Raw genomic sequence first — 16,694 nt, forward strand, 5'->3', positions numbered from 1 at the left:
TTCATCTAATAGCTTATAAAAGACAACACTGTAAAGACAAATGAAATATACATAAGATCCACGGTAATGGGTCTTTTGCCCAAAACACAGCACCAAATTTGTCAAGGCTCGTGAAAGATATGATTGGCAGTGGGATCTTACTTAACGTTGCCAAATATTCAGACAAAATTGACTCCCTAAAAAAGTAAATAGGCACCTAAGGATACCTAGCAAACTTTCTTTTTTTAAAAGCCTTATTGTATTGGTACAGAATCAAGGGATCCTAATGCAATGCAACTGGAAGAGACCCTGAGATGTTGACTTGTAATGTCACCTCTGCAGAGGCAAAGCAGAGTGGACAACTGGGGAACTCCATTGCAAGCCTCTGGCAGCGTCAACGAATAAAAAGTAGGTGACTGACGTTATAGGTATATGACAGTAGTAACGCTACTTAATGTAAAGACACAAATATGGAAAACTATAGCTATCCAGGTTTGCAGTATTATCTGCCATAAAGTGATGACAAGACCAAACTTCCCATAGAAAACTGACATCCAATAGCAAATGGCTACATTATTGCACTACAAATTCCAATTAGTGGCTCAATATTTCAAAGACGGATGCCAAACCTGTGACTTTATTGGACAACTTGATTGCATTGCCGGTTTGCACAAGATGGAAGCAGCCCAGGTAAATTAACATTGCACCTAAAAAACAGTGACTGGTTTATCATACACGTAAGCATGAATATATAGTTACTAGAAATAAAGGACCTTAAGATACAATGAGTTTTTCAATAAGCAGCAAAATTTTACTAAAATTTTTACTAGGTCTAAACTTTGGAACACAGTGCTCTGCAGCAGAGATTTCCAAAGGATAAGTCATGCAATTACATTTGATTTTCTTGCTAATTTGTCCATAGAAAAACCAAAATTGGAAGTTCATTACAACCATATCATGGGAAGATTTGCTGAGCTTAAGCTGCCAATTGAGTGTTACATTCCATCTGAAGAATCAATTAAACTAGAAAAAGAGAGTAGCACCGTGTCTAAGACGTTTATCCTGTCTCAGGACAGCCAATTCTCCAGCAGTGGCTGTCTATAATGCAACAAAGCAGCCTACAGGAGCACACTTAGGAGACAGACAACTAGAAAAGGAGTTAGGCACTTATATGCTTTCAAAGAACCAAATATTTTAAAGGCATTTCTTGAAAAACTAAGAAAGCTCACCTGCACTACCAATGTAGGGAATTGTCCGAATAACCTTAATGAAAATTCAAGTAATATGTCCTAGGCAGTAGAATGCTTGAAAGGAATAGTAATGTCTACTAATAGTATTAACAGAGATTATCTGGGAAAATACAACCCAGGCCATCAGGGGATAGTTGAGGACCACAAAGTCGCAGAACCCCAGGTGGCTAGGACAAAAAGTGCTAGCAGTATACAACAGCTTCTTGTCCGCTTACAGGAAAACTGCCCTTAAAGCCAATGAGTGGCGAATCTATTGCAAACATGATTCCCAAAGAGCAGGGGGGCACTACGGGTGACAAAATTATATTAGAATATTTTCAGATGGCAAGTTCGTTGAAGATAGGCACTATTACTAACTAGGCATTAAAGAATTTCACCACCTAAAAGATTGTTGCATATTTGCTGACAGCGATGGCAAACTCCCATCTGAAGTTTTGCCTCCTAGTTCACTTTCAGGGACACTTTGACCAATGCTGTCATTAGGCAATTCTGATTTCTTCTTAGTACTGGGGGTGCATGATGCGAGGCACTTCACAATATGCTGAGAGGTTCTAGAAAAGGGCCTTTGTATGGATGGGGTCTAGGACAAACTATAAGGAGACCTACATTTCTAGTTCACACACTCCAGTGCAATGTAGAGAGGGAGCAGCAAAGGTGAACTAACCTTAACTTCCAACGATGAGATCTTTGGTGCCGCCGCATGGGACTCCTTCAAATCAATAAAACAGCCAAGCAGGGAAGTATATTCATGAGTCCCACCCATACTCCAAGGACACATTAAAAAGTATTTATTCCCCCCCTCTTGTGGAAAGCATGCCCAGTTTGTAGTTCCCACAAGTATAAAACCATATCCTTTTCACTTAAAAATGCTAATCTTTTTGTGCTGGAATCTGAAACTGATGATTCAGAAGCTGGTTGTATTCCCATCTCTGCCAGTATGTCACTTTTAAAGGTTGAAATAAACAAAATCTTTCCTTTCTTGACTGCTCTTAATATGCGTTTGAGATGTGAATCAGGAAGTGCAAAGGAAGCTCAGAAACTAAGCACAGATAGCAACTCATCCAAAGGATGGGTAACTCAATACAGGGTAATAAATGCAAAGTGCACTGGCCATTCTGGCAGTGATCAAAGATTACCTGTATCAATGTAGGCATCACAAAGCTCTACGGGCTAAGTATACCACAAACAAAAGGCATCAGGCTCATTCCTCCTCCCGATGAAAGCAGGGGTAATCTTTGTTCTCTTCATTGCAAATCTGTTCCAGATTATTCTTGAGGTCAATACCCGCAACCATCCTTCTGGTTAAAAACCATCTCACTACATCCTTGAACACGTGCTCTGGTCCTAACATAAGGTATGGGATTTCTTAAATCTTTTATTTTGGAGTTTCATCTAAGACCTCCTAACTCTAGAGTACATGCTGAACTACTGCACTTAGTTAAAAGGCTGTAAGGGCAGTGAGTTCCTGAGATGAACACCAAGAGTTCATCATAGCAGCATCTGTCTGGACAGCCTTCTGGCCCTGATAAGCAGAAGCCAGTAAAAAGTACAGCTAAGCCAAAGACATCCCATCCTAAAGGACAGCTGGAATTTCAGCAATACTATGATTGGAGACCCCTCAGGGGACCCAGAACCTTGTCTACCATGGTGTACTATTCCCTGGGGAACAAATGTTGCGTGTTCTTCCTATTGTCCTATAGAGGAACTCTCATCTTTGAAGAATACTGGCTTCCTGTATTAAGTGAACATAGTTCCAGTAGCAACTAAAACTTCCCAACAGGTTAACTTCTCTTAACCTTATCCTCAAGTGTAAAACATGCAAACTAGGAAGTGCTTCAAGTCAAATTACTGAATCAGATGGCCTACAATCTAATGTCTGTAGTTATGTATGTTGCTCAACTATCCTGTACTTACCGGACAGGAAGATTCTTTGAGGCATGTCGAAATCCACAGAAAATCTTTAAGATCTTAACACACTCGATTACCCATCGTAGTCCCCCCATCCCTCTCCCATTAACCCCCAAATTGAACAGTGATAAATACTCAGGAAACACTGGTAGGACACAGGCTGGCCCATCAATCCCACAGGCATGAGAAGCCAGGGAAAGAGTGGAGAGGATTCTTGGATGTAATAATAAAGGCATCTCAAGTTGGAACTTTCTATATAAAGACGATGGTCCCTGACTCCATTTTCAACATATTGAGCAGCTTGGGAGTGAAAGAGAGAAGAGGCAAAAGAATAATTTTCAAAGTCACTGCTAATAACTACAGTGCCTGCTTGATAGGGTTGTGTAATAGAGCTGCAGCCATCCCCGACTGAGGGCACTTGATAGGTGACAAAAACCTGTGTCCCCTGATTCCTACAGGATATGCATCCTTCCCTCCATGCTGCCCCAAATACCTCCTCTGCTGCTCATCAGCTTGACACCACATCCCCATTCCACAGGAAACCATCCCTTCCCTGCTGCTTTCGTGGCCTAAATGACAGCCACAAGTGGTCCCTCTCCCAGTGCTTGAGCTCACCCAGAGCATAAACAATCGCTGGGCCCCAAAACACACAGAACCAGGATGGGCATTAAGGGGGAAGAGGTGAGGCTGAGCCCTGCCAAGGAGATGGGGTGATGTGAAGATAGCTGCTGAGATCACAGGTCTTCTTGGACTGATGCTTGATTTCTTCAAAGCACTATGCAGTCTTTCTTCTTTGAAACCGATTCCAGATGGATCTTCCATCCCTTCCCTTCTTCCCTTCTTGTCCCAAGCCCTCAGGCCCTCACCCCTACCTATCTCCCTTACCTAATAACTCTCAAACAGAACTCCTAATAGCATCAACTTGTATGACAGGAAATGCTGACTATCCCACACCTTACTCCCTATTTCCCTCTTAATTGTTTCTTAATAGATGAGAAGCCAAGACTCTAAAATCCCTTAAATACCAAAAGCAAAAGTACTAGAAGGGCTCATGCAGTTTGCTTGAGTTTTCAATCTATCCTGGGCCAGACAAGCCACCCACACCCAACCCATGGATCTCAGTGTTCACACACAGAAACTGATAGGGCCTCATCAGGCAATTAGTCTATTCAGCTCTAATACTCTATAGAATATGGATTTGTATTCCCTCTCTTAACCACGCACCCCTTTCCTTGAGGCTGGGGAGGGGCACTGTCCACCCCAGGACAGCTCTGGTGTTAGCAGTGGCCCCAAAGAACTCAATCTCAAACATCTTCTGAGATGCACCAGTTCTTCTGATGCAGCAGCAGGTTGTCAACCATGGCAAAGTCTAATAATGCCAAGTGAGTCTTCATCCTACCACCCTGCTCCTTGGACCTAAAGGCACCTCCCAGATTCTGCCCCAAGCTATGTTACAGTTTGGTGTGAGGGGACATTAGGCATCCAACAGCAGGGTAAGTGTAAGTGATTACAGTTCCTGATATTTGGCATTCCTTGGGGGCCAGGGTAAAATAAGTGACTTCCTAGACAGACTAAACTAACTCATAGGCACTGTGAAATGAGAGCTCACTAGTGATATGGTACAAGGCTAAAGATTAATGGGGGAAAATCTACAAAGGACTCCCTAAATTGCCCTGCTCACCCTCTTAGTAGGTCAGTTCAAAATTCCTCCTGTTGTGAACACTCATTTACTTAACAGCCAAGCTGCTACCAAACTAGCTCAGTCACCTGGGGTTAAAGCCTCATAGGCAGAAGCAGGGAGGTAAGGCACAGAGAATAAGCTAGAGTCTAAAAACAGAAGCCTTCAACAAGTAAGCCCACCACACACAACCACCATTTTAAAGGTAAAAGGAGAAGTCTTAAAATGAGACAAATGAAAGACACCAAGAGGCACCAAGGGGCACTAACTCATTCTTCAGTGACTCCACAAAGCCCCTCACTTGTCTGGCTCAACACGGACTCCAAAAAGCCAGCACACCACTATAGCTGAATCACTGATGCTCCCGAGCTCCCAGGAGACAATGATGCCCAGAGACCATGATTCCTACACCCCATACCCCATTTATATTCCAAAAGAAGGATAAATGACCCCACACTCACCCCCATCTGCTTTGCTGAGAATTTTATGAGGATTTATTTATTGTATAAGCCTGCCAGCTTTCCCAGCCAGGTGGTTAAACTCTGAATATGAAGGGTTGGAGAAGGTGGAGGTGAGAAGGACGATTTAAAAAAAAAAAAGAAAGTATTAGACTCAGATAAATGAAAGGGGGCAAGAAGGAATAACTGCACATGCCAGGGAAGGAGAGTGAAACAGCAATCTATGAGGGGCCTTGAATGTAGGGGCTAAGAGAGTAGACCCTGCAGTATGATCACCTGGGTACAAATCCCTGCTTTGCAAATGACTTGCTGTGTGACCCTTGACAGGTCATCTAGACTGTGTAAGCTGTAATTATCCCATCTGTAAAATTTGGGTAAGACTACTCACAGCACCTAAAGGAAAGGGTTACTGTATTAAATGCTTTAATACAGGAACAGTGTCTAACACACAGGAATTACCCAATAAATGTTAGTTGCTTCTAAATCTGGGCTAAAGCAATCTGGGTCTATCAGTCACTTTGCTTTGCTGCTTCAGCCCTGACACAGGGATGCTATTCTCACTAGGGCCATGTGGCCAGGTAAGAAACTGTGCCTGGTCTAAGGACTTAAGCACATTACAACTGAAGTGACTCACACGTACGTGAATTAAGTATATTTAACTTCAACCTGAAAAAACTTGTGACCTAGAAATTCAGAAACTTCAAGGCCAAGTCAAGGCTGAAGGCCAATAAATAGAAAGAAAGCTTCTCAATCCCAAAGGAGTCCCTGGAAAAGGAGTAAAGCCTGACTTTCAAAAGGGCTGTAGTTAACAGTGGAGATGCAGGTCTGACACCCAAAGCCCACCCTCCTCCTACCCTGTCGAAGCAGGTCTCTGTCAGGGCAGTGAGCACTAGTAGCCCCAACCACTGCCACAGAAGTGTCTTTGAAGAACAGACGGTGATCAGTTCTCCCTCTGTGCACGGCCGTTTTCTTTCCTATTAAAAAAGAAAACTTATTGAGAAAAAACTGTCCTGTTGGGGAAGGCTAACTGCACTTCAGTTGAATTGAAGGTTTAACTGCTGAGAAACCACATATATCCCTTAGACAAATATATAAGTGCATACGGGTCATCTGTTCCCAAGCAAATATGGGGAAATTTTCACAGGTGTGAAGGTTAGCCATGCTTCTTTTCCTTTGAGAAATGTGAGCTAACTGAATCCCAAACAATTCAAAGCTTTCCTTGGAATGTAAAACGCCACAAACGGAGCCTTCAAATTCAAACTGTAACTTAAAAAGCATTCTGATCTTGTTAAAATTATTTTCTCTCCAATTCACACTCTGATTATCTGTACAATGTACATGATATTAACACCAATTATAATTTACTTATCAGAGGATGTGGGGAAGAGCATATCTGCAAGGCCCATGGTAGGTAATAATCAATAGGAACACAGACAGAGATATTCAGTTTAGGCACAGCAAGACTCTGTTTTTAATGGATTTTCTTTAAACCAACCAATTGGACTATGCATTATAGTTTATAAATTATTCTGTAGTTTAAAGGAATAATACTTTCCCCCTCTGACAGAAAGACAGCCCTTGTCCCAACAACATTAAAGATAATGAGATGGAATGATTGCTCACCTGACTTAACTCAGCAATCCTCCGTGGACGAGATGGAAAGTCAAATGGAGGCTGAAGACCTGAAGGTAGAGGAGCCTGAATTTCCAAAGTTGAACCTGGACAGAAACATCTGGGGTAAAACAGTTGACTTGAAAGCAGGTTGGCTCCCAGGAGTCTCTCTGTCCGGGTAGCCAGATAAAGGGACCAAAAGGCAGATCTCTACTTGGGAAATCAATTGAGTAATTTGGAACAAGTCTCATTCTGAAGTGCTTCTTTGGGGTGGGGGGAGGGAGGGATAAATTGGGAGATTGGGATTGACATATACACGCTACTATATATAAAATAGAGAACTAATAAGGACCTACTGTACAGCACAGGGAACTCTACTCAATACTCTTGTAATGGCCTATATGGAAAATCTAAAAAAGAGTGGATATATGCATATGTATAATTGAGTCACTCTGCTGTACACCTGAAACTAACACAACACTGTAAATCAACTATACTCCAATAAAAATTTTTTTAAAAAATGCTTCTTCCATGGAGTGTGGTTAAATTATGAAAACGTGTGTATAATAAAGGTTGTTAGGATGGAGACATCACAAGAGGAAATACCAGAGAGGTCAAGGGTAATTAAGAAAGTCCAAAGATGACACTGTAGTATCCTGGGGCAATTAAGAGCTTAGGCTCTTCCATCATAAGACATGAGTTCAAAAAGGGAGTCTACAATTTACTGTCTGGCCATTCTTGGATGAGTTTTGAACTTCTCTTGGTTTGATACCTGTCTTTGAAATGTAATAAAAATGATACTAACACCAGAGTTGGTGAGATTATTACATCAAGTAGAAGTAATTAGAACAATTCTAGGTTTGGCTATCTCTAAAATGAACCAACCTTAGGAGGAAATGGCCTTTATTAAAGGTCTTTTCTGTATGGTTCATTGTGTGTTTGAAAACCAGATGTGGAGATAAGTGTCATATCCAGGTGTTCTATTAGAAAGGTACCCCAGTTAATCCTAACACACCTATCCTATATACTCTTCTGATTGCCTCTACTTTGCTGGTCCAGCATTTAAACTTAAAAAAAAGGGCAAATCTTAAAGAGTTCCTGATCTTCCTAGGAGTACAGTTACCCCTGGACATTGAAAAGGACCTCAATTTACCTCCAACTAAAGCATCATTGATAAAGATAATGAGAGAGAACCTACAGAGCAGAGACTCTGAGGATGAACTGCTTGAGTCGCTCTGTGACATTTGGGGAGCAACGTTACTGAGTTTAACTGACCTCAATTACGGCAGCTGAAAAAAACAAGGGATAATATTAGAATTTACTTCCTGACCATTAAAACTGGGTCAAAGCACACACAGAACAGTGTGTAACACTTACTATGTGCTCAGTTAATGTGAACTATTGTTATCAAAAGACTATTATAAAAGAAAAAGGATATTGTATAAAACCGACTGCTGTCTGTAATAGAACAAATAGATATGATTAAGAGGTATTTAAATGAGAAGGAATAGTTGTATTTGGTAGAAAGTGCTAGGAAAACAGATTGAAAGGTTAAAATAATCTTTCAACCATTAAAAGTGTTATCAACTAGTGAAAGTGAAAGGAACAGAGGCATCTCATAACATAGGACTGAAAGAGGAAGGCAAAGGATGGTGGATGACAGCAGGGCACAGAATGAGTATGTCTGTCAGAGGTGAGACTAAATTAAGTGTGAAGGGATGTAGGGATGTATGGACAACGTTTGCTTCTTGAATGTGGGTCTAATTACTTTACACTTGACTGTCTTCACATCAGCTAATCAAGAGGTGCAAAACAAACAAAAAATAATTGGGTCTCTAACAAGTTTATAATAAAAGAAATTATCAGGGAGATACATACACAAAGATGTTTCTGTAAGTATGTTAACTGTACTGATATGTTCAAATTTTATTTTTAAAAACACTTAAAATAATTCTAATGTCTAAAAAAGAGGTAGATGTTATACCAAAATATCATGGTCCAAATGAGATTAGTGTGTATTCATATTTAAAGACAGGAAAATGTTTTTGTTAATTTAAGAGCCACCTAAAAATGTTATCAGTATACATACATATACTAAAAAGAAATGTACCAAAAATCTGAGTGGTTCTGGATATTCTTCTTTTAATTGTGCTATGCTTTTTTACTTCAATTTTTTACAATGACTACCTATGCCTTTTATAATTTTTTAATACATTGTATAATGGGGGAAAGAAAATGATTCTTTGAGTGATAGATACATAGATTTGAACTTATTCCTCCCTAAAGAAATTGACTAAACGTCCTCAGAAAATATGAAGAGAATAAGGAGAAAAGGAAAGAGCAAATGTTCACGAAATAGATAGCAATTCTACACAAAATACTGACCTATATTAAAAATTATAGCTAAAAGAAAAATATATTTAAAATCACATAAAACTATTTACCCAATTAGTATTACTGTTCAATTTTAATCAAGGAAAATAGACACTGATGCCACAGGTATCTCAACTAAAATAGGAAAATATTTTTGTTAATTTTTGGATAGCCTGTGCTGATATTAATATAGATGCCTAATAATTTCAGCAGACCAAAGTTTTATCTTAATACTACAGAGCCAATTTCAAGATTTTTATTGCAAGAGTTAAATAATTCTCTACTGTACAGTTTACTATGAGCAATTTAATTAGCTTAATAAAATGTAGAAACAATTAACCAAAAACATTACATGCATGTTGTAGAGCAGGGCTATCCATTAGACAGTAAACAAAATGTGTTTTATAAACAAAGTGTATATATAAACAAATATATACTAATATATGTTGTATAAAAACAAAACATGTCATATAAACAAACTGAATGCATAAATAAAGTGTGATATATATATACACACACAATGAAAAATATCATTTGGCCATTAAAAAAAAGCAATGAAGTTCTGGTACATGCAACACTGATGAACCTTGAAGATATGCTAAGTAAAATAAACCACACACAAAAGGACAAATATTATACTGCTCCAATTATATGAGGTACCCATAATAGGCAAATTCAGAGACCAAAAGTATACTTAGAGGTTACCAGGGGTTAAGGAGAGAGGGAATGTGACAAATGTACCATAGTAACTGATATAAAATGTTAATATAGGGGACCCTGAGTGGGGCATATATGAGAACTCTTTGTAACTTTGTGTACACCAAAAACTGTTCTAAAAACAAAAAGTTTATTTAAAAAAAAATAACAAGAATGATGACATCCACCTCCCCCCAAATTTTACTCCATAAATAGGTCACCACACATTTTGATCTTTCCATGCAGTAAAAATTAGACTTACTACAAATTCAATAAAGGAAATTGAATCAAGTTTATAATATCCTTGTTGAGGCCCCTGATGTGCAAGGAAAATTTGGGGATAACCTGTTTTGTGATATTGTGCTAAAATACAGGTTAAACAATCCACAGCCTTGTATTTTGAAGAAAATTAATTAAGCAACTATAAAAATGGTTAAGTAAAACATTTCTGGATGGGCAACTGAGAAGAACTTTAATAAAAATTGTTCATATTTTTACCAACTTTTGCAAAGATACCATCATATAGAAATCATATAAAAATACTCACACAAGGAAATATGGATCATGTTTTCACTTCACCATTATTTGTGAAAGGAACAAAAGGCTTTAAAGTAATCTGTTAAATAAATTATATTATGCATAAATTTTAATTTCAAACTAACAGCCAAATATTCTGATGTATAGTCCAGAGTCACATGTTAAGTGCCAAAATTGATAATTTTTAGAACATAAAATTGAATGACTTGTGTATGACAAGGGGTCCTGTTTAAGGCATGCAAAGACACAAGGCAAGACAGAGGACTCTATGAATATGGCAGTCATGAAACATACCATAAATATTACTTTGATAAGACTATCTCAACCAAGAACAATAGCAATGTGCAGCAATAGGCATGCAAGAAAGCACAGATCATGAAATATTATAGTACTCTTTCTGCTTTAGCTCTTCTATTATGTTATGTGTACGCTGATTAAAATCACCCTGCATATTAATTTTAACATGTAAAATTTCCTGTTATAAAGCCCATGTATATATACATACACCATACAACATCTTTATGGTACACCTGGCAGGAAAAAAAAGTATAAAAGCAGCTGGGAAAAACAAAAACCCTGGGTAGAACTGACACAAAATAGAATAATGAAAAAAATTCAGATGGAGACTACTCTAGTAAATTGTTAAAGTGGGAAAGTCAAGAGCCATGATGAACAGTCATTGACACAAATATTATGTAGAACCAAGAAATTCAGAGTATATGGAATGGTGTCAAATAAATGAATCTAAATATGGACAGGCAGCAAGTGGGCACAGCAAATAGTAACATAATACTTACACAATCAAAATAATTCCATACTGTCACAGAAAAGACAGTTAATGGACTCACACACCAGTGAGTCCAGAAGCAGACCCAAATAAATTATGAAATTTAGTATTTGACAAGATGTAATTTTAAATGAGTGAGCAAAAGATGAATTTTCAATAAATAGTACTGGGCAACTGGCTAGCCTTTTAAAATAGAATGTGAGATCATTATATGACTACTGACATCAAAATAAGATCTAAATGGAACAATGATTTTGATTATATTATAAAAATACTAAAAAGTTCAACTTGTAGGGCTGCTCATGTGATGTTTTTTTCCTCTGGCCTAACCATGTGGTACTTATATTCACAGATTTCCTAAAATTGAATCATCCTTGCATGGCTGGCATGAACACTACTTGCTTGTATACTAGTCATGAATTTGCTCCTGGATTCTTCTCACCAAGTTTATATTTAGGTTATTTGCTTATACACTTGACCCTTGAATACCGCTAGGGTTAGGGGTACTGACACCCCCACGCAGTCAAAACTCCACACACAACTTTACAGTCAGCCCTCCATACCTGGGGTTCCGCATTGAAGGATTCAACCAACCAGGGATTGTGTAGTATAGAACGTATTTATTGAAAAACTAAATACTCGTATATAAGTGGGCCCTGGCAGTTCAAACCCCTGTTGTTCAAGGATAAACAGTATATCACTGTCAGAGACTGGTCCACAGATCTATTTTTATCAGGCTATTGTTTCTACAATATGCTGACTTTATAACAAGAGTATCAACTTATATATGCAGAGACTATCTCTGAAAAATTACACATAAAATCAGTAACAGTACTTGTATCTGGGAAGAAGGAAGATTGAGGATTAGAAACCAGGGGTGGAAAGGCAACTTTTAACTACATCCACTTTAGTACAAACTGAACTATTTACTATTTGCATGTATCATTGTTTTTTGAAAAAAAACTATTATAATCTGTGAGTGACAGTAAAACTGGAACATTTTCAAAGGGCAATCTAGCAACCTAATGAATCAAATTATTAAATGTGCATATTCTCTTTACTCAAATTATCATACAGAATTACTAGTGCAAGTACCCCAAAACAAGTGTACAAGATACAGAAAAATATAAATGACATGTAACACACTGTTTGCATTTAGGAGATGACACATATGGTATTGTAGACATACTGGTATTATATTCATACCAATGTTTATTCAACATTTAATGAGCACCTACTAAGTGCCAGGCAGTTTTAAGAGATGGAATCACAGCATTCTAAAAGGACAAAAATGCTTGGTCTACAAAGACACAAACCCTGTATATATCAGCAAAGAGCTTACTTATCAGCAGCAACAACCAAATTGCCACTAGGCTGCCAATCAATCAGGGATTATAGGGAAACATACCAATGCAAGATGGCAGGCCACCTTATGATATTCAACCTAACCTGAGTTGAAAGTATTAATGCTTAGCAGACTCCTACAAATTCTACAATATACCTTTGAGTTCCATGACTTTGGTAGAAATTCACTGGTTTTAAAGATGTTCATACAACCTGTTGGAAGTAGATATATCTACACCCTACATTACAATGTAATTTCAGACCCAGGGTGCAATGCTTGTATAATATGATATACCAACTGTTCAATCCCAGGTACTGACAGACATATCATGTAATCTCTCAACTAGAAAATAACAGAGCCGAAAGTATCAAACTACCAATTATAGATCAGTCACTAAAGTTACTATAAGATATACTGACCCCTTGGGCTTGGATCACAATATTTGGTCTAACATCAGAGGGAACATTCTGGGTCAAAGGAACCCCCCAAGCAGAACTTAAGCCAGACACTTAACACTACTTCAACAGATTTTTAAGTTTCTACAAAGTGAAAATAAACTGGAAATTATGCCAGGCTGCCAAGGTATCATGATTCCAAGAGAAAGGAATGGGTGATGATCAACAACATGAAATTAAAAAATGACAAAATTTATCTAAAGACATCATGAAAAAGGCTGCATTTATGATTGACATGATTCCTGACCCAGAATTACAAAAATTTTAGCAAGAACACCTAATGGACAAAAGTAGGTCCCTTGGAACCTCTAATAATTGGAATTTAAGCCCCTTGGTGGCAATATATTGATATATATGGTGGTTAAGTCCACTGCAAAAATACCAAAAGTCCTTCAGAGAACAAGATCTACCAATGTTAGCTTGGTTACTTGGCCCCAAATATGGGTTCTGCCTTAGGGTGCAACTTTGGTGATAAAATTCCCCTGAAATCCAATGTTGCAAAGTCCTCCTCCTCTCCCCTCCTATCATCACCTCTACTGTTAGGTAACCTTCCTTCCTACGTACCTTGTACTTAACTCTATTATACTTCCCCTAGCTTATTGATCTCCCAGAGAAAACCTAGAACCTACTGCATGTATAAATTATGTACAGTATCCATGCATGGTACAGGAGGCATTTAATGTGTACAAGTTGAATAAAAAGCTTATCAAGAGGAAAAATGAGTGAACATAGCTTTTTTTTTTAAAAAAAAGAAAACCTCTTATTAAAACAGTTTGTCCTCAAGTCCATTCTCTAGTAGGTCTGTGTCTTTATTCCCGTCTTGCCCCTAGATTCTTCATGACTTTTTTTTTTTTTCTTAGATTCCATATATATGTGTTAGCATACGGTATTTGTTTTTCTCTTTCTGACTTACTTCACTCTGTATGACAGAGGGGGAAGGGTAAGCTGTGACAAAGTGAGAGAGTGGCATGGACATATATACACTACCAAACGTAAGATAGATAGCTAGTGGGAAGCAGCCGCATAGCACAGGGAGATCAGCTCAGTGCTTTGTGACCACCTAGAGGGGTGGGATAGGGAGGGTGGGAGGGAGGGAGATGCAAGAGGGAAGAGATATGGGAACATATGTATATATATAACTGATTCACTTTGTTATAAAGCAGAAACTAACACACCAATGTAAAGCAATTATACTCCAATAAAGATGTTAAAAAAAAAGATTTAAAAAAAAACAAAAAAAAAAAACTAAAAACATAGTTTAAAGACCAGCATGTAAAAGAAATCAACAGATCAGCGAACACAATATACCTTAGAAATATACACAATATACACAACATTACAGTGAAAATTAAAGGTGTATCTTGTCACCAGAACCTTCCAAACCTATCAATTCTGCTACCTTCCCCCTCTCTATATAAAAAATTATATATAGAAAATTCTTGCTCTCATCCCTGGATACACCTGCCCCATTCTCCCAACACCTACAGGTAACCACTTTTATATAATCTGTTTTTTTTTTTAACATAAGTGAACATTGTACATTTCACTTTTTCACTTAACAATATATCACTGCAGAGACTGCTTCCTCATGTGTTTTTACAGTAACCTAGTATTCCACACTCATGGGCTCCTGGGCTGTTTCCAATCTTTTACTATTATAAAACCGTCTGCAATGTTACATATGCAATTTGTTTCACATGTGCAGATATACAGGATCACTGGATCAAAGAATAAAGGCAACTATAGTTTTGATAAATACCTCCAAAGTGCCCTCCATAAGTATTATACTATTTTGTACTCTAACAAACATTCTATAAATGTCAGTTTTCCCATAGTCCTTCCAGTAAAGTTCTCAAGTATTAACTTTCTCTGTAGTTTTGTTTTGCATTTCTCTTATAAGTGAGCTTGAGCATTCTTTCATAGGTTTAAGTGTCGTTTTTCTGTGAACTGTCTCTGTTCATGCCCACTGCTCATTTTAAACTGTGGTCTTTTGGTTTTCTTTATTTAGAATCTTTTTATACATTAATGGAGATTAGCACTAAGTAATACATGTTGCATATATTTTCCAAGTTTCTCATTTTCTTTTGACTTCATTTAGTGTTTTTGACATGAGGTATTTTGTTAGCTGCGCTTATGAATCATTTTATGGCTTCTATGTTTGAGGACATAGAAAGATAAAGGTGTTTTTACAAATCAGTGAGCAAAGAATGGATTAACTAACAAATAGAATAACCAAACAATTGGGAGAGAGAAAAAAGTAAATCCTTTCCACTTAAAAAAAAAGATTAATTAAGGATTGCAAGATTTTGACAGAATAAGAAAAAATACATAAACAAATATACTGATTTAGTCTTGAGATTTAGAATTCCTTTCTAAAAGTAAATCCAAAGTCAAACATTCTTTAATACATTAAACTCGATTAAATTTTATATCATGACATTTATCAATCTTCCATATTAAGAATTTTGCTTTTGGTATTAGGAAAAGCATTGATATCCTTAATATTTTAAGCACTCTTTAAAGAGAAACATTTTAATGTTGTTTTAGAAGTGCTTTCCATTGTAATAAGCCTCTCTTCCCTTGGCTCCTAAGTGAAACTTCTCTGCAGTAGTAGTCTTCTGAGTCTACTACTGTTAATTCCCAACCTAGCCTAGGAAAGAGCCAGTCAGGACGACAGGCTGACAATTTACATGCGCTCAAGTTTTAAATATGCATAACGAAGTGAGAGCTAGAACTGGATCTCTAAGGATTCATGCAGAAGCATAAACTATGAGTAAGCAGAAGCTCCAGTGTAGAGAAGGATGTAAAAGGTCAAAGGAAAGAACAAAACAATCAGAGGTAAGGTAATAATAGAGCAGAAATGCAGAACAGGGGAAATCCCTGGCGGTCCAGTGGTCAGGACTCCACGCTTTCACTGCCGAGGGCCTGGGTTTGATCCCTGGTAGGGGAACTAAGATCCCACCCACAAGCCACCAAAAAAAAAAAAAAAAAAGAGCAGAACATGGCCCATAAATAAAAACAAACCCATAAAGGGTTTCTCCTGATGCCTCCATTTCCTGGTGGCCTTCTAGTTACCATGCCAGAGGCACAGCCACTCACCAGTTCCTTTGGTGGGTTTCCAGTAAAATTCTTACCTCCCTTACTGCTCACGATCCCTTGTAACCTTGCAAATTATCATCCCCTCATTGGATCTATCATTTGCGCTCTTCATAACAAAACACTTTACAAAACTAGAGATAAAATATAAAAATGTATAATATGAATTTGGTCTTTGTCCTCTGTTGGAAGCACAGATCTCAAAAGCGTGTGTGATGGAGTGTGCTTTTGTTATTTACAAGGAGTCCATTTTGAGCATACTTGAGTTTATGCTAACGACGTGACTCAAGATGGGCTTAGTTGCCAGAAAGACCAAGCATATTAGTAGAAGATTGGAACTTTCAGCCCTATCCTCTAGACCTTCAGAGAGAGGAGAGGGGCTGGAGACTGAACTTAACCAAGTGACCAATGATAAAACCCCAATAAAACTCTAGAAACCCAGAGCTCAAGGAGCTTCCTGGTTGGTGAACACTTTGATGTGCCAGGAAGGTGACATATCCTGAGTCCAAGGGGTGAGAGAA

General features: G+C 38.0%; 1 protein-coding gene across 5 annotated transcripts in view; it reads right to left on the minus strand.

Annotated features, from left to right (window-relative positions):
• The window catches only part of LOC309653105 (uncharacterized protein), a 62,134-nt gene that overhangs the window by 17,733 nt on the left and 27,707 nt on the right, over positions 1–16,694 (minus strand). For 3 of the 5 annotated variants that reach the window (XM_082447479.1, XM_082447478.1, XM_082447480.1), the window contains exons 5-7: positions 8,083–8,173; positions 6,897–6,991; positions 6,128–6,247 (exon numbers count right to left, since the gene is read on the minus strand). In XM_082447479.1, coding sequence (XP_082303605.1) covers positions 6,128–6,247; positions 6,897–6,991; positions 8,083–8,128 — 261 coding nt within the window. In that variant the 5' untranslated portion in view covers positions 8,129–8,173. Of the gene's footprint in view, positions 1–608; positions 6,248–6,896; positions 6,992–8,082; positions 8,174–16,694 lie in introns of all 5 variants that reach the window. The other 2 variants (XM_082447477.1, XM_082447481.1) reach the window with 2 other exon arrangements.

This window comes from Balaenoptera physalus (genome assembly GCF_965194825.1).
Source record: "Balaenoptera physalus genome assembly, chromosome: X".
NCBI classification, from domain to species: Eukaryota; Metazoa; Chordata; class Mammalia; order Artiodactyla; family Balaenopteridae; genus Balaenoptera; species Balaenoptera physalus.